The sequence below is a fragment of the Rhamphochromis longiceps genome, linkage group LG3 (genome assembly GCF_057381845.1).
Source record: "Rhamphochromis longiceps isolate RC_006_pf linkage group LG3, R_longiceps_female_GT1.1, whole genome shotgun sequence".
Classification (NCBI taxonomy): Eukaryota; Metazoa; Chordata; class Actinopteri; order Cichliformes; family Cichlidae; genus Rhamphochromis; species Rhamphochromis longiceps.
The window spans coordinates 71,204,062-71,229,094 of record NC_140559.1 but is presented as its reverse complement, the minus strand read 5'-3'; the positions used below and the strand labels follow the sequence as shown (position 1 = coordinate 71,229,094).

Here is a 25,033-nt window from a genome sequence, read left to right as displayed (position 1 = left end):
TACGCCTCAATAATCTACTGTGTGCATCTATTGTTCCCTTAATTATTCAAAGTTGGTTCAAAATATCATGTTCTGGGCTCTGTCCTTTATATTAACTTTACTTAATCTTTAATTAATCTTAATTTACTTGATCTCAATGTTCTTTATGTGTGTGAGCAACACTTTTAATTTTATTAAACACACCCAGGGTCAGATATACACCATCACCATATCAGCATTAAAACAGACAGAGACGTTCCTCTTTCTGTCACATTCTTCCATACATGGCAATTTGTTTCACCTTCCAGATGATTCCTGGGGACTTACAATTTCTTGACTCTTCTTCTGTCACTTGTTACTAGGCAGCTCAAATGCAGTTAGAAGCAAAATGAATTCCAGGCCCTCGGCCTGGCCTATGTTTAAATCATTTGTGTTTGTAAGCGTGTATGCGGTTTAACCTTCTGCTGCTCCAAGTCACTTACACAATAGATCATCGGGACATCGTGCCCAACGAAGCTTAAGACCTTGAATAGACTGAGCATCAACTCTGTCATGAGCACAATATGCAATGTGTGTATACAATGATTATAGCTGCACCTTTAATAAAAGTTTTAGTCTAATGCCAGTAGCTTTAATAAACATTTTAATGCAGTGTTAATGATGAAGGCTATATTGTAGCAGTAAAGTATTTTCTTTATTCCCACATTCCCTCTCTTGACCTTTCAAAAAGAAAGGTCACCACACTTCGTGTTGTGTCACTCCTCGGCCCATTTGGCCGCTTCTAAGTCCATCAATGGCATCATGGCCACTGGAACGACCGTTCTGGGGTCCACTGCCCTCGTTATTACCTTTTCCAGCAGTCCTCTGGCGCAAGGAATGAGACAACAACCGCAGGTGACCAGTATCGCTAAAAAGTGGCAGTAGAAAACATTGCAGACATGAAAAACCCCTTCCATTTCCCAAACACTGAGGTCATCCAGCTGTCCAGCGGATTGTCAATTCCCGAGTGCTCATGCATGGTTTTAGACAGAGTTTTCAGCCCCTCCGTATCCGTTACCGTATCCGTATCCGTTGAGAATTTAAAGCATGTGTAGTTGTTTCGTTTGGGCATGAATGGTCCTACTTGTGTTTGCTTGTGAATTAGGGGAAATAAGCTGGACAAGATAGTCCAGTTGCCAGTGCTCACCGCTTCTCTAGTCAACCGCAACATGCAGTCATAGCCCCACTTGTCCTCTGGATACAGTGGTGCGGGCTCCGTGAACAAACGTGGTCTAGCTGAAGCACAGGCAACACAATCAGATACATGTTGTTCTTTAGCATTTTGAGCCACCCAGTCCAGCCAGAGGTTACTGTCACTGAAGCCGGTGGCACGCTCAATCAGGTCCTCAGTCCTAGTGTAATCCACCGTCAGGACTGGCCTCCCGTTTGTTTCCTGCTCCTCTTAATGTAATGGTACATTTTATTTTACTTTATCAGACTTACCCAAAATATATATGCTTTCGTTACTTTGCTGCTGTTTTAATAATTTACTGTTTAAAAGTCAAGTCAAGTCAAGTCAAGTATTTATTTATTGTCATTGTCAAAGAACAATGAAATTGCGTTTGGGGCTTCCGTACAACCCGTAAAAAAAAAAAAAAAAAAAAAAAATACCCCTTAAAACCCAAGTGTAAATATTTAACCCAGTGTGACTTCAGTGCAATGAGACAATCCTTAGCAACAACATGAGAACAAGACAGGTAATGTTCATAGGACATTCAGACAAAGACCTGAGAAACATGACAAACTGCAACAATGCAACCCGTTCAATATTATTATACTGTGAGATATGATGGTTGTCTATTTAAGAAAGGGGGGGGGGGGGGGGGGGGGCAGGGGGGGAAAAGGGAAAAAAACCTTGGTCACTTGGACAAGTCTTTGTAATTATTTTCCTCTATCAAATTTAATTGACTTCTACAGTGGCCTGCTTTTGTTAATAGTAACATGAGTAACATCCAACATTTTCTCCCCTTTAGCATCTGGTATTTCCCCCTACTATATAATGTACTACCATAATCTACACCCAGTCAATAAAACAGAATTTTCTCAAAGCAAACATCGGCAACCCAAAATAAGCAGCCCCAGAATTAAGTCTTCCGCTCCTCCTGCTCATGGCAAAAGCAAAGCAAAGCAAAGCATCCCCTTTCTCTTGCCAGCATGGTGAATTGTTTGTCAGCATTTATTCATCCTACTCTTGGTCCAGTCTTTATCTCAGTGTCCAGTCAGTCCAACCGTTAGTCCACATCGTCAGTCCAGTCACAGTCCATTCACACACATTCACACCAGATATTGCTGAGGGTGGAGACTCCTGCGCAAATAATCAGATTCTCCACCCTCAGCAACGTGAGCTCATTCATTTGTTTTATTTTGTTTTGTTTTTTGTTTTTTAGGAAAAGAGTTCTTTATGCTCTTGGACTGGATTGACTCGCTGCAATCATTTTAGACAGGGACTTACAACCTGATCAGGTCCCCACAGGTCAGCTTTTCCTCAGCCAGTTGTAATCTGGAAAAGCTCACCTTATATTTGTTCTCCCGAAAATTTTTACAGCGCTGTTAATTCAATCTTTCAGGCCTGCTTAGAACAAAAATGAGAAAAATAGAGCTGATTATTAGCTCATCAGAGCACAAAACATCATCACCTGACAGGTTTTCTCTAAGTGCACTGTTACAATGTTAAAGGGCCCAGTTCTAACCATGTCCATGTTTAATAAAACTCCCTCTATTAAAATAAGAAAACAACCCAAACCTAACCGACAGAATCAACCCATCACTAAAACAACAACCCCAAAAATCTTAATCACAGAAAAGTTTTGCCTCAAGTTCTTCAGTGTCCTGACAGTCTGAGGTCAACTGACATAGTCTCACCTGCTCAATACACAGAAAATCTTGTTAAAAGCTGCACAGTTTTGCACACCATTGATATTCTCATTAAGCCCTTTCTAAAGACGTTATAACCATCTATCATCACTAAATTCTAAATTTCTTTTCCAAATCTGGACGACTGCACGTAGTCACAGACCTGACCACTTTATTTAATTATCCTGTCTGTTACCAAGCCTTTCTTCTCACACAGTCACAGTGTGTGTTTCAGTGCAAGCTTCACTCATCCAGTCAGACAGGAAACACAAGTTCTCCTTTTTCTGTTCCTGTCCCCAGTCATTCAACTCATTTGCATACTGAGTCATATCTCAACGTCCCTGAGTTATTCCTCAACTTCAGGGTTTAAGTGTGTTACATTCACACTATTTTAACACTGATGAAAGATAACAAGCTGATTTTCATTGCATGTGTGTTATTAGTCAGGTTTAATCGATGTCTGTGCAGTGGAGCTGCAGATCCACCAGGACATGTTCTCAAAGCTGCCTTTCCTACACATTTCTCTGCTATAACTGGATCATTTTTAACTACTTTGATATTAGTCCAATGATCTTTGTATCACTTTTTCTTCACACTAAGTGACTTGGACAAGATGATAAACAGACTCACATGCTGAAGATGTTGTCTAATCTTCATGAGCTCTCTTGTATTTGTAAGTGTTAGTAAGGTTAATACATTTTCTGCTTGTGTGTGTGATTTTGTGTATGTTTCTATTTGCAGTGTTTCAGACTCCTTCACAATTTTCCCACTTAAGCAGTCAGTTTTCTTTTCCCCAGGTTTGCTAACCCAAATTTAGATTTCCCACATTAAATAACAGCGTTCCTCTGTGTTCTCACCTACTGCTCTCACTCCTTTGTCCTCTCCCACTTCAACAATCCAATAACAGGAAGTTCTCTTTCAGCTTTGTCCTGCATTCTCCACTGTCGCTCTTTAACTGCCGTGTTATTGCTCTTTGGAGCTGCATTCCTCGTCTTCAGTTAAGAGTGAGAGCTCGCTTGTCAGATTTAGTGACACATGGTGCTGTAAACAATTCAACCAGAAACTTGGCCTGAAACACCAGAAACACCAGAAACTCCAATTTTCCATTCATGAGTGTAAGCATGTCTTTGTTGCGTGTATGTTGTGTATTCATATTAATATTGAGTGTAAGCTGGTCTTCGTTGCCTCGATGTGTTTTTATAATCAGGTTTAATTCATGTATCCACTACAGAAGGCCTAAATACCGTGGCTATACATTTATAGCCCATAATTCTTCGGGTTTCGACAGCTATATTCTCCTGGAATACCTCGTTAAACAGGGTATTGCTCCGGGTGTAACAATGAGAGGGAGTCGTGTCGTTCTAATGTATGACAAATCCTATGATCAGAGATGGATGGACTCATTTAGCTCTCTGCCTTCTGCCTTGGGATTCGAGGACCTTGAAAAAGGCTTCTTTCCACACACATTTAACACAAGGGCTGACGAATTCTATGTAGGTCCTTATCCTGCCCCGTCTTTTTACGGGTATGAAAAAATGTCTGAATTTGAAAAGGAGAAATTGATGACGTGGTACAAGCCTGCCTGCAAGAAACCATTTGATTTACAGGCTGAAATTCGTAAGTACTGCATTAATGATGTCGAAGTGTTGAGAATGGCTTGTAAAATATACCGCGAGACCTTGATGGAGTGCACGCAGATTGATCCATTTTCACACGCCACCCTGGCATCATACTGCATGGGGATTTTCAAAACCTTGTTTCTTCCAAAAGACACCCTGGCATTGACTCATCACGATGCATATGTTGATCAGAATAAGACATTTTCAGACGTGTCTCTTGAATGGCTTCAATACGAAACAAAACATTGTTATCAAGCATGCTCTCAGAGGCGGCGAACAAAAAGTAGGACCTTATTTTGTGGATGGATTTGATGCTTCCAGCAGAAGTGCATATGAATTCTTTGGGTGTTTCTATCACGGTTGTCTCCGCTGCTACCCGGAGAGTGATGTTAACCCTGCCGCCAAGCTGTCATATGGCGAGTTGCATCATGCAGGTTGTGAGAAGGTGAATGCTCTAAGAATGCATTATGGTCTTAATGTCGTGGTCATGTGGGGGTGTGATTGGTCATCATTAAAGTCGACTGATCAGTCAGTCAAGGACTTTATGCACAAATACAAAAAGCCTGAGCCTTCAAAGCACTTTGAATCACCTTGTTGTTGAATTGTGCTATACAAATAAACTTGCCTTGCCTTGCCTTGCCTTGCCTCTGGACCCTAGAGACGCGTTGTTTGGGGGGAGGACTAATGCGATGAAACTGTACCACAAGGTTGATGATGGTGGAGATGAAAAGATCAGATACTATCATTTTACAAGTCTTTACCCCACTGTTCAGTGCACGAAGAATTATCCAATAGGTCACCCTCAGATCATATCCAATCATTTTGACAGAGTTGAAAATTATTTTGGGTTTGTTAAGTGCACTGTGCTTCCTCCAAGGGGTCTATTTCATCCTGTTCTGCCCTACAAGTGCCACAATAAGCTGATGTTTCCTCTCTGCAGAACGTGTGCTGAAGAGCAGCGCCAGCACAGTGATTGTGTGCATGCTGAGCGTGAGAGGCAACTGTCAGGTACTTGGGTTTCCTTTGAGCTTGAAAAGGCTATTGAAAAAGGGTATCAGATTGTCTGCATCGCTGAAGTTTGGCACCTCCCTAATAAGACTGACACACTCAAAACATTTTTGAAATTGAAGCAGCAGGCATCTGGATACCCGAAAAATGTCAAAACAGCTGAGGAGCAGCAGAAGTTTGTTCAAGACTATTATGAGAGAGAAGGCATCAGACTTGACCCTGCTAAGATTTATGTAAACAAAGCAATCAGAAGTTGTAATAAACTGCTTCTGAACTCTCTCTGGGGGTGATTCTGCATGCGAACAAATATGCCATCTTGCGAGCTGATTACAGACCCTGCCAGATTCACACAGCTGATGTTCAGTGACCATTATGACGGACGCCAGTTTTGTTTCATCTCTGATGATGTTGCAGTGGTTCAGTGGTGTCACGCTGATGGTAGAGGGTCGCGGGTGAAGGATGTGAATGTCTTTGTCGGTGCTATGACTACGGCCTATGCGAGGCTCACTCTGTATAACTTGTTAGACAAGCTGCAGGAACACATTCTTTACTGCGACACATATTCAGTTATCTTCACCTCTCATCCCGGGGAGTGGGTACCCCCTTTAGGACCATACCTCGGTGAGCTGACTGATGAGCTCAATGATGGCGGGTCTGGAGAGGATGATCACATTACTGAGTTTGTCTCTGGAGGTCCAAAATGCTAATGTTATTACACAAAACAGGGCAAGACTCAGGTTAAGTGTAAAGGTGTAACACTCAATGATGTTAATTCTAAAGTTGTTACCCACGAATCGTTGAAAGGCTCAGTCAAGGCATTTGTGGCCAACAGGGCTGCGCGTTTAGTTGCAGAGTCTGACACCATCAAACGCAATAAGAAGAGGTTTCATCTCAGGAATGAAACAGATGTAAAAAAAGTTCAGGTGGTCTATAACAAGAGAAGGGTGCTGCCTGACTATACAACACTCCCTTATGGATACTGATCAGGATCAAGCCTTTGATGGGAGGCTCCAGCACCCTTTAGTTTAGTTATTAGCGGGCCGAGTAATTGTGGAAAGACTTTCTTTGTCAAAAGCATCATTGAAAAAGCATCCACTATTATTTCAGCCAAAATTGACAATATTGTTTACATCTACTCCTGCTGGCAACCTTTATACAATCAACTTCTTCAGATAAGAAAAATCACCTTTGTGAATGGTACACCGGAGTCTCTGAGTGACGATGTCCTTTTACCTCCGGATAAGAACGATGTGATGAATACTGCGTCTGACAGCATAGAAGTTCAAAATGTGTTCACACAATATGTTCATCATAGGAACTTGAGCTGCATGTGTTTAGTTCAGAATTTGTTTATGCAACAATTTCGTTCAACACTAATCATTTTACTCTGTTTAACAACCCGAGAGATAAATATCAAATTTCAGTTTTAGGTAGACAGATGTTTCCAGGTAATACAAAATACTTCTTAGAAGCTTTTAATGATGCCACATCCAGCCCATACGGGTATCTTCTAATCGATTATAAATCTAAGACGCCTGACTATTTAAGACTCAGAACCAATTTGTTGTCAGATCGTCAAGTTGTTTATATCCCCAAAAAACGGCTGCTCCGCGGCTGCTGGGCGAGCCCTCATCTGGGACTCTCCTCAGCTCTTACTGGAACAGTGGCGCGGCTGCCCCTCTGTTGGTCTTCCATGGTCTCTTGTGTTCTGGGGGCCTCTGGATGTCTGGAGTTTTGATCTCCTCCATACCCGCTTCACACCCTGGAGGACGGGGCTGTGGCCCCCCCACACTCCCTAGCAGATCATTACATGGAGAAACCTTTGGAATGCAAGCATGCTGATCCACACAGGTATGCACACATGGGTATTCACAGACGCGGACTAAAGCTTTCTTGGCTGCTGCCTCAAAGCACACTGTGCGCTGTCTATCTTGCGTGCTGCACAATATCGTTTATTACTTAGTAAATACTGATATCTATGACTAGCTAGTTTATTGTGATGGTGCTTTGTTTTCTCTATTATTATGGTGCTCTTTGTTGTTTGCTGTCTCCTCTGTTTGTTTTTGTTTGTTTGTTTTTGTTTTTTTTTCTCCATACAGGTGACCCAGGAGTTTTTGTTTTTTTTTCTCTCTCTTCCCCCACCTTCTCACCGTCTCTTCTCCCCTTTGGTTTTCTTTCTTTCTCTCCCCCTCTCTCTCTCATTCATTCCCCCTGTCCTATTTATTTAAAAAAAAAAAAAAAAAAAAAAATGACAAAGGATGAACTGAAGCTCTGCCATCACATAATGTCGCATACTGCTGTTTCTGATGTCATTTAAAAAAAAAAAAAAAAAAAAAAATTGTTTATATCCCCAAAAAACGGCTAAAGCGGTAAAAAGGATGTCGTATTCACGGATGCAGAGAAACATTGCACTGTTGGAGTTGTTGTATAAATCCCCACCCAGCGTACGGAGGAATATTATTTGTAATGCGAGCATGGATTTTATTAATGCTCTGTGTGAGATATCGCTCAATGTTTTGAAAGGTGTTATCCCGCTGACTGATCAACAGTACTGTTAGGGAAAATATTCTAAAACACTTCTTCAGTAAAGACTGACTGATCAAAATGACTGATCAACAGTACAGACAGCTAAAAAAGAAAAAAAGTAATCAGACTGGTTCCAGACAAAAAGGTCAAAGGTTTGAAAAAGAGAAGATCCATCAACCAATCTGGAGGATTTTTGCTACCATTATTAGGGGCTACCATACCCTTCATCACCAGTCTTATAGCAAACAGGTGAAAATGGAGCACACACAGAAAATGTTTCTGGTCCTGCAGCATCAGTTGGACATGTTAAACCATCAGCAGCAACAACATACAGGCTCCGTCAGACATGTAGAGCAAAACGAGCGAGACAAAGCTATGGTTGAAGTGCTGCAGCTGCAGATTTGGATGTGTATGAGAGGCTAAAAAGTATTCTGCCATTCTTCAGAGATACCGTTCACTTGTGAAACAAGGCATGAGTGAAAAAAATGTGCTAACACTATCTTTGCCTTCTGAAACCGGTCAGGATGCATCTGACCGCCAAAGCAATGTTGGTGGCGACAGACAAAAAGACATGTTTGGGATGAGATTTTGTCCTATATGGCAAAAAGGAGCAGAAAAAATGCAGAGCTTATTTTAACAGCGCTCACTCGTGCGTCGGGAGTTTCTTGGAATGATAGGGGTGAGATTATTATTGACAACCAGAGAATCAGAGGTTTGCATCTCTATGATTTGATCAAAAGTGCAACAGCAACACGTAGAGCAACAGATGTTTCATGGCCTGCAGGGTGGTCGACATTTCTAAAAACACTCGCCCGCTTAAATGTTCCTCTGTCTGCTTTTCCTAATGCTGAGGTGAGGAGGACTATTAGCCAATATAAAGGCGACACTGGCGACCCGAGTGTCGAAACAAATGGTTTGCACAAGAAGCGGTCACTGAGTGATCAAAGCTTATTTACTACACATAAAAAATCAAGGCAGAGTAGAAGCGGGTGGATCGATTTTTAATGAATTTTAAAATTATGTTTGTTTTTCTTATTCTTGAAAAAAAGATCATTTAACCTCGCATTTGTTTCCCTTTTTATACACTACTACTTATGTGTTTTTTCTTATTTATGTCTATATTGTTTAGTTAAACAGATGACAGTTTTCCCCTTTTTACTACTTTTTGAACTCTATGCTGATGTTTAAAGATTTTATTATTACTAAATAATGTTTTTAGCAATTAGGTGAAAATAAATACCAGATGAAACGATATTCTCTTCTGTTATCTTTTATTATTTGTTACTTGAATCAGTATCCGCGCTGCACACAATCAAAGTTATTTTCAAAACATGCAGAAACAGGTCTTGTTTTGTTAACAAAATGACAAACCATTGCATCGTTACAAACAAGGTTATCACTGTACATATTAATTATTCTTGAATAAGACGCTCCTTTTTGGACATGATATAGAAAAAGCACACAGTGTTGTCCGCAGGTTACCGAAAAGTCCTTCTGAACCTGTCTCCCAGAATACAATATCCGAGCGGTGTTTTTAAAAGAAAAACTTTTATCTCGGGTGAAAACGTATCAGGTGAGTTACCGAAGCTGTCAAAAAAGTACCCTTGCTTGTCTTTTGTGATATTGAACGCCAACCAGTGCTTCCCAGGTAAGTCTGATGGATCTGTATTCACAATGCCCATGCATGGATATCTGATGGGCTTTGTTGGCAGCTGGTCACATGCTAAGACGCCTAGAAGATGAGCCCTGTTACTAATCCTTTTAACAACGCTGGTTAGTTCTATTGTATTCATTTTGAATGTTTAGTAGTCGTCCAGCAGCACTTGTCTCATTAGATATTTGGATGACTGAATCAAATACAGAGTAACACACCAGGTTCATTGTTCGGGGTAGCGGATTTCTGAAACGGGTTTCCAGCCTCACGCTCCCTGTTTGAACTAACGATACGTTCCCTGAATGTCCTTCATCAGCTTCCAGATTGAAACAGGAATTGTTTGGCCGGATACGACTGTCCATCAGCGTATAAACACATGAGTTCTATATCACAGTTTTAAAATTAAATGGATTACGTGTAAAAGAACCAGGATAAGCTTCGTTATCCACGAAGGCGATGATGACAAATTTAGGCAACCTGCCCATAAATAAATTAGTTGATATTCTTGCCCCAGCAGGTGTGGAGAAGGTCTTTAAAGAAACTCTGCCTACAGCATATTTTGCATTTGCGTGATGCAGAGCCTTGCCGTGTGCCAGCCTGACACTTGGTGAGACACTGATTCTTTTCACAAATAAGCTGGCACAGACGATTTTAACTTTATACGCGGTGTTAGCTCCAGTCATGAGAGCAAATTCGTCTTTAGAGCGCACAAATTTCAGCGACAGATCGATTCCATTAAGTAATAATTTTTCTTGAAAAAACAGGTCTGCGTGTACTGGAGCAATCAATTCAACAATACTGCTATTCGCTGTATAAGTACCTCTGGTCACCAGACCCTGGCTCTCCCCTTCTATACATGTATCATTCATGTGCGAGGCTGTGTCTGTACAGAATAAAGCGCTGCTGAACTGTGTGTCTAAAGTCTGCTTATTATAATTGATAAGACATTCTATTATGCCTCTGTATGGATACGTGTTGGATGATTGGCTAATCAAGCGATCCCCCAAATTTACATCTACCTGACTAAATAAGGTGCAACCTGGATAATTAACAAGTCCCACGTTTGCATCCCTGCCTAAGTTTGTGCCGTCAGCATCTGTGATTCTTACTCGTGTGTAGATATAGGAATCGTTTAGATCCAGGTAATCCTCTCCGGACGATGAGATTTAAACTCGATTGGACCTCCGTCTGTGATTGCAGAAACTGGCGGAATTTCAATAAAGGTCGTTTTCTCTATGGACGTTTGTGTGTATGGGACAGTAAAAAGATCGAGCTCTGCTTTTAGACATTCTCTGATTGGTTGTGTAACAGAGCCATTTAGAAGATGTCACATGCTGTAGTTTTTGAACGACTGGTTCTGGGTCTTTTCACTCCGCGTGGTTGTCTCCGTTTGGTGGCTTTCCTGGCAAGTCTTGTCGTTTTACGCTTTTTAGGCGGCGGCGTATCACGCATGCGTGCAGTGGGAGGGGTCTTAGAAGGTTTGGGTGTATACACATACAAGCTGTTGCCATCCTGTTTAGTAGATGTTGGCTTGGTTATGTTGGATATCACATCAGACACTATGCCTGATGCTGCTTTTTTTAGGTGGGGTTTGACTATGCTGACTCCTTTTTTAAACAACGGTACAGCAATTCTAAACAGGCTGCTGAACAAACCTCCCAGACCTGCGCCACATTGCGTGCTGGTCCCAATATAACCATTCAATTCGCCACCAGCCTGATTTAAATAATATCTTACATATTTTGCTTCATCTGTGTTGTAGACAGACATCCTTATTTCTTACAAATGGTGTCTTATGGGTCGGAAGTGGAGTTTGACAAACACCTTCCCGTATAAAAAGGGTATGTGTTGATTTTGGTCGTCTATCAAATCAATTTCTATGTCATCGATTAAGGATTTCGAGACCGGTGTGTAGTGTGGGCTGTCAAATTGAAGAATGGCTACCCGACGGTCATCGTCTGTTATATTTATTGCTCTTAATAGCCGCGCATGGGCGTCACCCACAAGCTGGTAATCAACGATATCTGCATAAATAAAAATGTTCTATCTTCCGCCGTATACGTCTGCAGGATGTGGTGCGTATGTGTTTTTATAATGAAGTACAAACGGGTCTTCTGATTTGAATCCTAAGATTCCTGCCAGTCTCCCTCTAAATGTGAGAACTGTGCCCCTAGGGCCCATAACACTAACATAGTTACTAACTTCACTGTATTGTGTTTTAATGTCGGTGTTATGTTTTAATGTTTTATTATCTGCGCCACAGATGCATAATGCCCCACAGACAGCTCAATCACGGTTATGGACAATGCTCCATTTGTGACTGGATCATAAATTTCCACTCGCGAATCTGATTATGGAAAAGACAACCATAGTCTTGGGTATTGAAATTCTATAACACCGACCTCATACGGTTCATTTAAAACAATAGGTGTTATAACCTCAGGATAAAAATGCTCGGAAACTCAAGTGCCTCTTTTTTTCTGCCAAGTATTTTCTCTATTTTAAACCTTTTGTTTTTGTCAATAGTCACCTGCTGTATCTCAGGTTCATAAAATACACCTTTCACTGCAGCTCCTGTGAGATCCTCTAGTTTGTATACGGGAGGGTCTCTTCCTAAACGCTCCTTTATGGTAAAGTACTCGTCTGTGTAGGTCTGATGGTAACCCTTTCAGAATATGCCTCGTAGTTTAGATATTCTCTCTGTATCGCCCACATTAAATTTAAAAGTCACCGGTTTTTGGGGTTTCATTTTGTACAGGGTGTTAAAGACTGCTTTCTCATTATCTTTGCACACCTCGGTGGGGTCATTTTGATAGAGCTGTGATAAGACATGTTATAGGACTGTACAAGATCTTGGATCACATTAACATATCTTGGCGAGTTAACTGATGTTAAGTATTTCCACATTTTCCCCTTTAAGGTGCGGTTAAAACGCTCTACCACACATGATTTCATTTCACTAAAGGTTGAAAAATGTGTGATGTTATGCTGCTCCATTAGTTTTTTAAATGTTTATTATAAAATTCCTTCCCTAAATCTGTTTGGAGTTTTTCAGGCACACAGCCCTCTCTCAGAATATCACCAAAAGCCTCAGCAACAGCCTGTCCTGTCTTGGTTTCAAGGCACCTAACCCATGCATACTTAGAAAACACATCTATGCATGTCAATAAGTACCTAACATTATCATCATCCGCAGAATATTCACGCATGTCAACCAAATCAGCTTGAAACTGTTTGTCAATCCCGTTAACCAAAACTCTATTTCTGTATCCTTGCATTTCTGTGTCCTCTATCCTTGCAGGTTTATGAAGAGTATATGTGTCATCTCCTTTTAAAAACGCTCCACGTCAGGTAATGACGGCTTTAAGCCTGTTGCCTCACTGACAGCGATACGGAGCTTCTTTACACTTCCTAAACCCCCTGGGTGTGCAGGGTTGTGATATATTTTTCTCAGCGTGTTTTCCATAATCACTTTGACCAAACACAAATACAAATGACCAGAAAAAAGTGTTAGCATACGTTTTTATTTCATTTTCTGTGTAGTGCACAGTAAGGTTTTTATAACAGATGTACATTAAATCTTGTGTCTCCCAGACCAGTAGTTTCCAATCATGTGGAGCAGCGCTGATTTAACTCCGCGGGTGTGATGATTGGTATTTAGCAGGTATCCGACATTCTCATCAGTGGTGCAAACAATGTGCGGCACTGATCTCAGTTCACACAGAAGACGCTCTGCAGTGCTGATGATTTGTGCTTCAGCCTCACTGACACTGTATGAGCAAACAAACAGACGGATGGCCAGGATGAATCGGGGCGTCCGGAGCTTTTCCATCACCTCATCATAGTAGGTCTCGAAGAAAAACACAGGCAGCTCAAACAGGCAACTGTGTTGTAACTGGCTGGGGTGACCGGATTGGCATCCATAACATATCTCCTGCACATACTCATTCAGTGCCATCAACAGCAGGTGGAAGGTTGCGAGTTTAATGTTGGGTTCTGTTTCCTCAGACGGGTGTGATCCTGCAGAGTCCTGTGAGCATCCTGGAGAGGGGGGCGGAGTCGGTGGGGTCTGGATTAGCAGTGCTGGAGGGGGAGACTCTGAGCGGTCCACAATATGGCAGATGTTGTCTGTAAAAGAAATCCACGCATTGCATTTTTTTAAAATATCGAGTATAATGCCAACGTCTCTCACACAGAGACAACCTACCATTTTTTTTTTCAGTCCTCAGGGTTTTGGATGATTTTTGATTTTGAAAACAACATGAAATCTTCACAACATGAAACAAATGTCTTTGTTGAGCCATGACTGGATTTATCCTAATCCTTCCTAAAGGCCGTTATAACCTTGCACTGCCAGTGTTCAGCTGCACCAGCTGTGACCTAATGTGGTCCCCCTCAGTTAAGGACTTCCAGGGTGGTGGATATTGGCCTGGCACCTTAAATTTCTGCACCCTGTTTTCAATGGATGTCTTTCAGTCTTTCTATGACATTAAGAAGCTGCAGCAGGGATGTCACTTAAGACCTTTGTCAAAGTGCTGGATGAACGAACAGCCCATTTTGGAAGGGTGAGTTTCTAAATTTGTCAAGTTTAAGGAAATTGTGCAAATCAATGTTTATGATGACTGTCCGTGAATATTCTGTTGTTTGTCCTCTACTTAAAAGACTGGCCGAATATCAGCTGATGCCTTCAGTAAAAGTTTCTTGGAGTGGAGTGCTGTAAAGTTTGAGGTGGACAGGATGTGCAAGGAGCCATGCTTTAGCTGCCCTGCCTGCACTCCAGACATGCTCGCCGTCTCAGTTGATGGAAACTGCAAGCTTTATCGCTTTCAATCAAATGCAAGGTACGTTATGCATTGTGTACATAAATCAAATATGGATTTGTACAAAAATTGTATTTTGATGTTTCTTTTCAAACAACTGTCACTGTGTTCGTTCAGCACTTCAGAGCAGGGGAACTTTGAAGGTGTCTTCATTGAGAAAGATGAGGAAGTTGCTGAGTTTGTGAAATACATCCAGAGACACACAAATGATGTAAGATACACATATATATCAGTGCTGTCAGCGTTAATCTTGTTAAAATGACGTTAACGCCATAACCATATACTCATACGTGTGTGTGTGTGGATACATATTTGGATGGGTGGATATTTATTTTGTTTTTCTCTTGGTGTTGTCGTAATACTATTTACTTGACTTTATCTTAATGCATACTTCATTTTGTCACCATGTGTATTTAAAAAATAAAAACATGGTTTTTATGAGGTGTTGTGTGAACGTGACTTAAGGCTAATTCAGCTAATTCTTTTGCATTTGTGTTAAAAAAGTTTTTCCCTGATAGGGCGCAATCACGTTGTGTCTTTGAGTGTATAGGTCCCGGGGAAAGGGTTGTGTGGATCTTCATCTTGGACTGCAGCAAAGGAGTCGACCAAAAAGTCCACTGGGAAGTTGGATGAAGAGGGCATGGAAATAGCTGCTTGTTTGCTGATAGTCCTCCTAGCTGCATTGAACATGTTTCGAGGGGAGATCTTTGCTTACCCCCTTTTTCTCCAGAGGAAGTTGGCAGCTAGCGTCCCAGGACATATTATGTTCCTTTGCTCCGATGTGGCCTGTAAATATTTCCCATATTTAACCAACATGGCTCAGCAGCGCCCTGAGCTGAGGAACCTCTTGTCAATGCGTCCTTTTGGCTACGTTCACACTGCAGGCGAAAGCGCATCAAATCCGACTTTTTTGACCCTATGCGACCCATATCCGATCATGGTATGACAGTGTGAACGGCACAAATCCAATATTTTCAAACCCAATTTGGGTCACTTTCGTATGTGGTCCTGAATCCGATACATATCCGATGTTTCAGAAAGCGACTGCTGTGTGAACGGTCAAGTCGCATTAAATCCGTCTTTTACGTCACTGACACAAGACAGACACCAATTATCAGCGCCGGAGAAGCGCCCGTTAAGACATCGCAAACGCTTCCTGGCCATCCGGTGAAACTGCTGGGAAGACAGCGTTGGAGAAACGTGAACATTTTATTTGTACTGTATAATCTGCAGATTCTGACAGAAATCTGCAGCTATCCTTTGAAGCACCGCTCCTCTCTAAAACAGCAATAAGGATCATTATTAGGTTATTTACATTATTATGTAAATAACAAAATAACTTAAAGCAAAAATTGGGAAACGTGAAGTCCGAAGTCTTTATATTAAGGGCCATCTGTCAAACAATATTGTTGCTCTGGGTCTAAACAGAGCGCGTTGTGTGTGACATCTTCTTTTGTGCATGCGGGCCGCTTTGAGCGTTCACACTAGAGCGCGTTTGCTGTCGCATTTTATTTGTAGTGTGAACGAGCAGATAAAAAAATCGGAATTGATCAAAAAATCGGAATTGAGCATTAAGACCTGCAGAGTGAACGTAGCCTTTCTCTCCGTCATGCATGCAAAAGCTCACACTTGGATATGCGAGGTATACTGCAGCTTGTAGTCTTGGATACGTTTAAGACATTTTGTTATAAGGTTGAATGAATTCAGCAGTCATGTATTGTGACCTCCTTTCTATAGATCAAATGGGGAGGTGCGTTTCAGGATGGGGCCGGTTCTACAGTTGGAGAAGAGGTGGAACAAGTAAACAGTTTCCTGTCTAGGGCGGCCATCACAACGAAGTACATGTCTAAAGCAGGTGTGTGTCTGTGTGTGAGATTCCACTCAGTCTCCTGCTCATTCATTCTTATTTGTATACTAACTGAAATGCAGGGCGAACAGACATGCTGAGCCTCCTGGCTTTGGGCTGGAACAAAAGGAAAGTGGAACAACTGGGCTGCACTTTGAGCCAGAGATATCTAAAGGTCATTTTTTCAACACCCATTTTAATGTGTGTGGTAATGGGGGAAAACACCAGTACTCTAAAAATGTCCATATGAATGACATTTATTAATGTATTCTTAGATCATAAGGATCCTTAGAGAACAAGTGGAGAGCCTGAATGCGAGCAGAAATGAGCTGGGTGTGGATGACGACACACTGCAGCAATGGGCTGAAGGTGAGTCTCAATATAATGCACTCGTGTATAACAACAGGACCCACCATGGCCTCATTAAAGAACTTAGAGTTAAGATCTTTCTGACAGTGTCAACAAACAATGAAAAATAAGCTTGTAAAAGCAGAATTGATGGCAGAGTTGTTGCGTTTGATCAAATTGGATTGGACCTGGGTTGAAGTGATGTCGTACTAGTTGGTTTTATAAAGCTGAACACCAACATACTTGTTATCTCATGATAATGCAGCACATGAAGGCTCCAGATGTCTTATAATGAATATCATCAAGTCAGTGATTACAGAGTCCACTGTAGTTTGGTGACTGTTACTCATCCTGTGTTCTGATTAATATTCCTCTCACTTAGAAACGGATCAAACTGATGGCAGCCTTGGAGCGTTGCAGGCACGAGTAGAGCAGCTTGTCGTCATCATCAGAGTGCGAACACAAAGTCTTTACAGACAAAATGGTGTCACAGTTTCTTTGAAACGGACCGTTTGATGCTCAGTTTGTACAGCTTGTACAGCTACTTTGTAAACAGAATAAAATCAGATCCAGGTTTGTTTAAGCTGGATGTGATTTGTTCTAGCAAACGAATTGATGAGTGTAGATTAAAATGTAAATATATGCATTATGTGAAGGTGTTCCTTTTTATGATTATTTACAGATAGCAACAAGAGGCGACACAGAATTCACAAGGTCATCTTAGATGAGAAGAAACGCTTGGCGGCTGCTGTTGACGACTACAACAAGGAAACAAGCAACAAAGCAAATCGTATCCAGTGATGCCCTCATGCAGAGCGACGTTTGGCCCTGGCAGAGCACAAGTGAACGTAAGCTCTTGATTTCTAAATATCCTTTTTAAACAAACTCCCAGTATCTGAGCAGCAGTTGAATGTTTTGTTCTTGAATCATAATATGCTGCTATGTTTTCCCATCTGATGTTGTTAAACTGCAGCTGCTGCTGACCTCCGGACAAAGAGAAAGGTCTTTGAGAAGGTGATGGCTGTGAGGCGCCTGAGAGAGGAGGAGATGATCCTTTGCAGGGAGATGCAGCATCACTGGACAGTGTTGCAAATGCGATCTGTGGTGTTGGGGACAATCTCCTCAGACTGTAAGCACATCTTTTATTTATTTATACATTTGGTGATGAATTGATTGAAAATAATAGCAGATGCTAAAGTCTTACTGGATCTTTTACCTATATTTGGGTTGCTAGCTAACACTGCCTTCTCCCTTAAAAAAAGTTTAATTACATGATCCTAACTCCTTGTGTTTATGAGGTGAGTTTTTTTGTCTGTTTGTTTGTTTTACTTATATTTAATAGTTTTGTTGTTTTTACAGCCTCCCTTGTTGGCATGTCGGAGGATGCACAGAAAGGACTCCATAGCCTGGTTTAAAAACAAAGTGAACTGAAAGCTGAAACGCTCAAAGTAAAGGACGTGTACAAGAGAATCCTCAGCCACCAACCACTCCTGGAAATGGACTCAGAGGAGGAGGAGGACGTTTCAGACGATGAGAGTGATTTGAGCACTTCTGATGAAGACTGATTGTGTCATCATTGATGTTATGTTTGCTAGAATAAAAAGTTAATCACATCTGTTTAATGTGATTTTTATAATGTCTGTTTCAGAAATTGCTTATCAACAGACATTTTACATGTTGAGAAGAAAAATGTAATTCCCTTGGTGCAGTTGTTTACCCTGAATCATTCTTTCCCATCTAATTTAATGACTCGTGTACATGTTCAGATACAATAACATAATTGAATTCATGGGATGCTTTCTGGGCTGCTCAAATTACCACAAAATGTAAAAGCACCAGGCAGCACACTCACAAGGACATGTTTTGTTCAGTGTTTTGTTGAAGAAATCAACAAGTACAACTGAGATGTTTGCTGTAGTGGTGTGTTTGTTAAGAAGCATGCCAGCACACTGGTGAACTGACAGTCCCAGAATGCACCCGAGCCAGTGACTCGCCCCAGAACAAATGACATGAATTATCTAGAAAGACAACCGTGATCAAAGACTAAGTAAAAGAGTAGGAAACAAAAGATAAGGAAAGGTACTGTGGGGTAGGAAAGAAAGGCCAGAGCTGTGCAAAATGACCTCCAGCAGGCCACAAATATGCACGTCTGCTCAAACGGTCAGATACTGACTCCATGAGGGTGGTATGAGGGCTCGACGTCCACAGGTGGGGGTTGTGCTTACAGCCCAACACCGTGCAGGATGTTTGGCATTTGCCAGAGAACACCAAGATTGGCAACTTTGCCACTGGCGGCCTGTGCTCTTCACAGATGAAAGCAAGTTCACACTAAGTACTTGTGACAGAGTCTGGAGACATATTGGAGAACCTTCTGCTGCCTGAGTTGGCAGATGCTCTAGTCCTGGAGTCTGGGAGGAGATCCATCAGGAGACCATCTGCCACTTCATCAGGAGCATGCCCAGGTGTTGTAGTGAGGTCATACAGGCATGTGGAGGCCACACAGACTACAGAGCCTCATTTTGACGTGTTTGAAGGACATTACATCAAACCAGATGAATGATTCTGTATTGCACTGATCAAGGAACCAACCCAATAGGAGCTAAAGGCATCCTCTTCACATTACTTAACATAGTGAGTTTATACTATGTTTAATGTGCATTTTCTTCATCAGTCTAGAACATAACATGTTAGCGCTCCCTGGTTCTTTTTGGAGACAGATCCTGAGACAGCAGGCAGCTTTGGAGAACTCATGCCAGCTGTGGTCATTAAGGAAAACTTTGATTTAATATTGACTTCATGACAACTATCCTCAGGCACATATTCCTGGATATATACAATGACACGAGTAGACACTAACCCCCAGCAGTCTGGTGCTATGACAGCATAACTAAGGGCTGACCTGAACCAGCCCCAACTATAAGCTCTATAAAGAAGTGAAGTCTTATGCCAACTCTTAAAAGTCTTGACCATGTCCACCTCCAAAACTCATAATGGACTTTGGAGGACAGCTATCAAGCTCCTCACAGAGGAGCAGCTTGACAGCTAACAGCTCCCAATTTACTTTAGTCCAAATACATGAATTCAAATTGAGGTGATAACTATTTATCAACAGTATGAATGTCTGTTCCCGTCCAACAAAGTTGTTACTACATACCATGTTGAGCAGGGCTTCCACTTGACTTTAACTTCTTTGTCCTGAAAAACATGATATAAACAAACAATTAATTCAGAAAGACATGCAGGTTGCATACAAAAAGGAGCCTACAAACATTTGTGTACTGTTGAATGGCTCAATATATTATACAGTTAGTTTACAAAAATATAAGAACCACTACAATGCTTGTACTGCCAGCATCGAGTGCATGTCAGCAAAGCAACACTGCTTACATTGTGGCTCACAAGCTCCACTCCTTTTCATCAAAACCAAAATTTTATCTACATTCTGTTTTTTACACTTTAAATCCCAGTTAGGTTAAATATTACCAGTAGCTTTTCAGATAAAACAGTAATAAAGTCCTAATGGTTTCATAAATCTTCATATTTTTTTTCATATAAGCATCGGGGACAAGGCTGTCTTGCAACTGTTGAGGTCACTTGTGTGCGCCCTATTTCTTCCAGGATCACTCTTCATTTGTAGGTTTTAGTGGACTCCTACTACTGTGAAGTGGTTTTCATGGGACAGGGGCTTGTATTCCAAGATCTGGGAGATTGTAGAAATGAGCAGTGATGCCCTTCTTGCCATCTTTCCAGAAATATCAGTGATCTGGAAGCTGTTAGGCTGACTTACAGCAGCAGCACTTTCTGCACCTGCAGAAACTCCAGGACACATTTACTAACAGTGTTTGTTGCTGTGTGTGCTGCAGCTGCAGCTTTGAATTTTTTTTGAGAGCTAATATTTTGGCTTTGGTGTCTTGTTATGAAATGTACAAGAGTAAGAGTGTTAGCATGTGTGTCAAAGCTACGTTTGACTGGGAAACTCAAAGCTCAATAACCTGTATCAACAACAATTCACTGCAGCCTGTGTAATATTTGATGCATCATAATTTATTCCAGTCTATCTTGCAAATACATGTTTGCGTTGCAATGTCATGCACAACACACACAACTATTAGAGCCTTAAGATCAAACCTGCGTCATTCTTTTGGTCCACTGCAGTGTAGCAGTCAAACAAGGAGAAGTGAAGTGGCCCCAAATGGCCAGGATAGAGATCAGAGGGTTAATGCGTAAAATGCATAAAAATATTATTGATTACAGGATAATACATTAATGTTAATATCAACAATAAGCTTTTTACTCTGAAGTTACAAGTATAAACAATGCTGTTACATTTACACTTACATTTTTTACTATAAGTATGGAAACAAGTGAACAGCATTTTATAATAAGTTTAACTGGAATTCTGTACACTGAAAAACAAACAACAGATAAAAAACACAAACAAACAGCCAGTGCCTTCATCTGTCCATTAAATGTCAAACATCGCTTTGACCTGTAGTCTCTGCTCGTCAGCACATGCTTTTAAAAAGAGCTCCATGTCCTCTGCAAACTGAAAAACAAAGAGGAAGAAGTCCCTCTACACAAAAACACTGTGGATGACAGGCCAGGCAAACATCTATTGACCTGTTTGAATGCCTCCTCATCATGTGAGCCTTGAAGTTTTTTTGTAAGAAGACTAAGACCACAGTGAGGACGTTTCATTTTCATGGACTTTCCACAAGCCCCAGTTTCATTTAGCACAGAGGGTGGAGCACATGAATGTTCTACCCAAGATTCAGGAAATGGTTTAGATGCTGGAGACGAGACATGGAGAGGGAGACGAGGCTCCACGGAGAGTTCAGTGGGGAGCAGTCCTGAATGCTGACATGACAATAATTGCCTTGCCATATCCCCACGCTGTATGACTGTCATGTTACAGAAGGGCAGTGAAAGTGCACCGGCACATCATTTTGTCTGTAAGAGAGAAAAAAAGAAAAAACATGTAATTTAAATGTAGTTGTATAGAATGCAGTCAGTTTATCTAACAATCAGATTGTACATATTAACAAAAATATCCAAGCCGTCCTCAATAATGAAAGCAAAATGGTGTGGATCACAAGAGCTGTCAGGAAATGTGGTGAACAGGAAAAATATTTAATGAAAACACTTTTTTCTCTCGCTGATGAATGAACTGAACTGTACAATGTGAAAAATAACTTTTAAGTCAACAAAGACCTGCAGAGGTGCTGAAAAGAAGTGCATATTTATGACTTTAACTATGAGGTATATTTAATACCAACATACCTTTGAAAGGCAAAGCACTTTGAATGTGTCCATTTATATGCTGCTCAATCTTTGCCCTGACAGCAGGGCTGAGAGTGGGGCACAGAGGGCAGTGAAACAGCCAACACGTGGTGCATTCCTGCAATTCTGGCCTGGAGGCAGAACTCCAATTTGATATTTGCATCTAAAACAGAGAGAAAAACAGATAAACACCATATACACATTTAAGTTCAGGTTTTAGCAGAAATAACACGTTACAGTTAGCATGTAAGAGATTTGGGAGAAAATTCTTTACAAAAACATAATTTACAAGAAACTTTTATTTGTGACATACGTATCTATTGACATATAAAAGACAATTGAACAAAGGCTAACTAACATCTGGGCAATAAAGCAGAATAAATAGAGAATATTAGTATTTATACATATATAAAACTCTCTGTGACGACCTTTACAATGTTTTTGCAGGTGGAATGAGAGATATGAATAAAGTGCAATATGCAGTAAATGGAACAATGTGCATTGATGTTACAGATCGTGAAAAGTAGTGAAGTGAATTTGTTCATAACAAGCAAAAATCAAATACGTTTGAAACTGACCACTAAATGCTAACCAGAGGTGTCAAAAGTGCACATTCTTACTAAAGTTTAGATGCCTCGGGGGTCTGACCGTTGTTGTAGCGCTAACAAAATGCCAACGTAATCAGTGTAAGCAAACTAGATGATTCCTACAATTATATAATTATTAACGGCAAATTTAGACATGAAAGACTCTGTAACAACCTTTACGATCCACTTGCAAGGTTTCCACAGTCGATGGCTGTATCCCAATTCAGGGTCTGCAGCCTTAAAGTTCGCAGCCTCAACGGTCCATGAACTCTGAACATCTGAACTCTGAAGCATGAACTCTGTGTCAAAGATTCAAGTTGCAGTTATTTATATTTCCTATCACCTTAAATCTTCACTCAAAGACACTCAAGTATCTGTGACAGTGTATATATAGATGTATCATATATAAGAGAGAAATATTGTTCTTTTAATATGTTGGCATTACTAAATGTGGCTCAGTGCTTACATATATGTGTAAAAAGCAAATGTACGAGCTGTGATAACTGTGTCTGATAGAATGAAGAGTAGACTGATAAATGAAATATTCCTTTATTGGGTGAGAAAATCAGACCATGTCATAACTGCTTTAAGTCACACAGAATAGACATCAGAGCCTTAAACAGGCTGACTTCTGCTAAATGGGTCAAACTGGGCAGAAAGTCTACAAACACATAACATCCTTATAGAATATGATGTAACACTATAGATCAACTTAGCTCAGAATATATAAAGCATATAAACAATCACAGCAATATGATGCAACAAACACAGCAGTGCTACTGATCCAAAATACTCAAAGCTTCATAGAACTGAAACAAACATTTATTTTTAGCTCCATTCTGCTGCTGATACAGACTTTAGGTTTCTGAACATTAAACTTGTTGCTGCCTTTCATAGTGTGTAACTTGAAGGCCCTGAGTACTTTCTCCCACACTGAAAACACTGGGAGGATAACTGTAACGGTGGACCCAAGAAATACCAGCCGGAGCGACTTTTGACAGTGCAGAACTTTTTATTAAGCTCGGGTTGTAGTGGACACATGTACTCCGCGCTCTCTTTCTCTGCTGTCACGTTCCTTCTCCGTCTGTCACTGCCAACACATAAAGAGACACAATCACTGTCAGATCCCAGCACACCTGTTCACCCCGCCCCTGCGCCGCCCCGGGAGCTCACTGCGTCACGCCTCCTCTGCAGCTGGCCAAGGACCACACCCACGCCACAATAACATTATTTGAACATTACCTAATAAGACTGATTCAGCACAGACAGTTATGTTAAACTTTCCTAGCAGTCCTTCACAAACAGGGAACAGTCTGTCTATTCTCTCCATCTGTCAGCTGCTGCTGGCTCTTCCTCCTCCTCTTCCTCACACACTGCTGAGTTTGTCCTGGTGGATCATCAGGGGTGCAAAGCCTCACAGATGATGTGCAGCAGTGGGTCCCTCAGTCTGTCCTCACTCTGGACACTTGCAGTCGTCACACATGGAAATCAAATGTGTGATAAGCTGCAGGATTCAAACACAAGTGTGACTTATAAACACATGTTCATACTTTTATTCCACAATCAGAGAGAAAGAAACAGAGAGAGAGTGCAGGACCATAGCTGGACTCGCCCGGTGGGCCGCTGGCGATTTTTTGCTTTTATGGGCCGATCGATTTTTTTTTTTTTTTTGGAAGGGTATAAATAATGAAAGGTGTTGGATTGGCCAATTGGTCATGATCGACTCTGGGCTGGACCAATTACAGCCGAGGAGGTCGGATGCACCCTCCCCCTTGTTTAGCAATCTTATAGATGAACTAAAGAAAATGGAGAACAAAAAAAGGAAAGAAGGTGCAGAAAAAATTAGGGCCAAAAAGAAACAAGCCCTTCAGGCAGACGCTGCCAAATGTGTAAAAATAACTGAATTGTTTGGCGGTAGCTGTGGCATAGCTTCCACAGATTTAGCAACATCAGCAAGTGGTGGAGGCCAGCAGGTGGATAAGGGAAAGGGGAGGCAAGAGGAGGAGAGACCCGAGGCCGCCACCGGTCATAGTGGCAGAGGAACTGAACTTCAGGTAAGAAGTTATGACCTGCTGTCTATCTGTGTCAGATATAAACCAAGTTTAGTTGTAGTTTGTTTTCGTTGTGCTGACTTTTTACAGTCGCTTAGAATAACTGGTACTAGCTAGCATGACGGAGTTTATATACTGCTGGGCGGGTGCTATGAAGTTACTGATAGTAAATTTTATTTTATGCTTAAGGTTAGTTTCTCAAACTCCTCAAAATCTTAACAAATTGTGCCAATCCTTACATGTTGCACCAGGCTGATTTATCATCAAAAGTGGAGAAGTCTGTGACAGAGGAGACAGAAGAGCAGCAGAGAGAGATGGAGCAAGAGAGAGAAATAAAAGAGCAGGAGATGGAGATGGAGAGATGACTTTATGTCATCCATGAGGGATGCATTTGACATATGTTTCACATATTATAGCCCAACA

General features: G+C 41.2%; 2 protein-coding genes across 2 annotated transcripts in view; both read left to right on the top strand.

Annotated features, from left to right (window-relative positions):
• The window catches only part of LOC146676629 (uncharacterized), a 456,001-nt gene that overhangs the window by 73,460 nt on the left and 357,508 nt on the right, over window positions 1–25,033 (top strand). The window lies entirely within an intron of this gene.
• Window positions 14,416–17,803, top strand: LOC146676645 (uncharacterized). Its single transcript, XM_085402173.1, has 8 exons — window positions 14,416–14,519; window positions 14,616–14,709; window positions 15,049–15,355; window positions 16,094–16,140; window positions 16,236–16,353; window positions 16,428–16,519; window positions 16,620–16,713; window positions 17,075–17,803. The coding sequence occupies exons 1-8, from the start codon at window positions 14,416–14,418 to the stop codon at window positions 17,206–17,208; spliced, it is 990 nt and encodes a 329-aa protein (XP_085258299.1). The 3' UTR covers window positions 17,209–17,803.

Bases quoted from the DNA above. Each gene is read 5' to 3' on its own strand.
- LOC146676645 (XM_085402173.1), top strand. From the start codon at position 14,416: ATGTGCAAGGAGCCATGCTTTAGCTGCCCTGCCTGCACTCCAGACATG. The intron at 14,710-15,048 runs GTAAGATACACA...TTGAGTGTATAG, and splicing joins TCCAGAGACACACAAATGAT to GTCCCGGGGAAAGGGTTGTG. The intron at 16,354-16,427 runs GTGTGTGTCTGT...ACTGAAATGCAG, and splicing joins GAAGTACATGTCTAAAGCAG to GGCGAACAGACATGCTGAGC.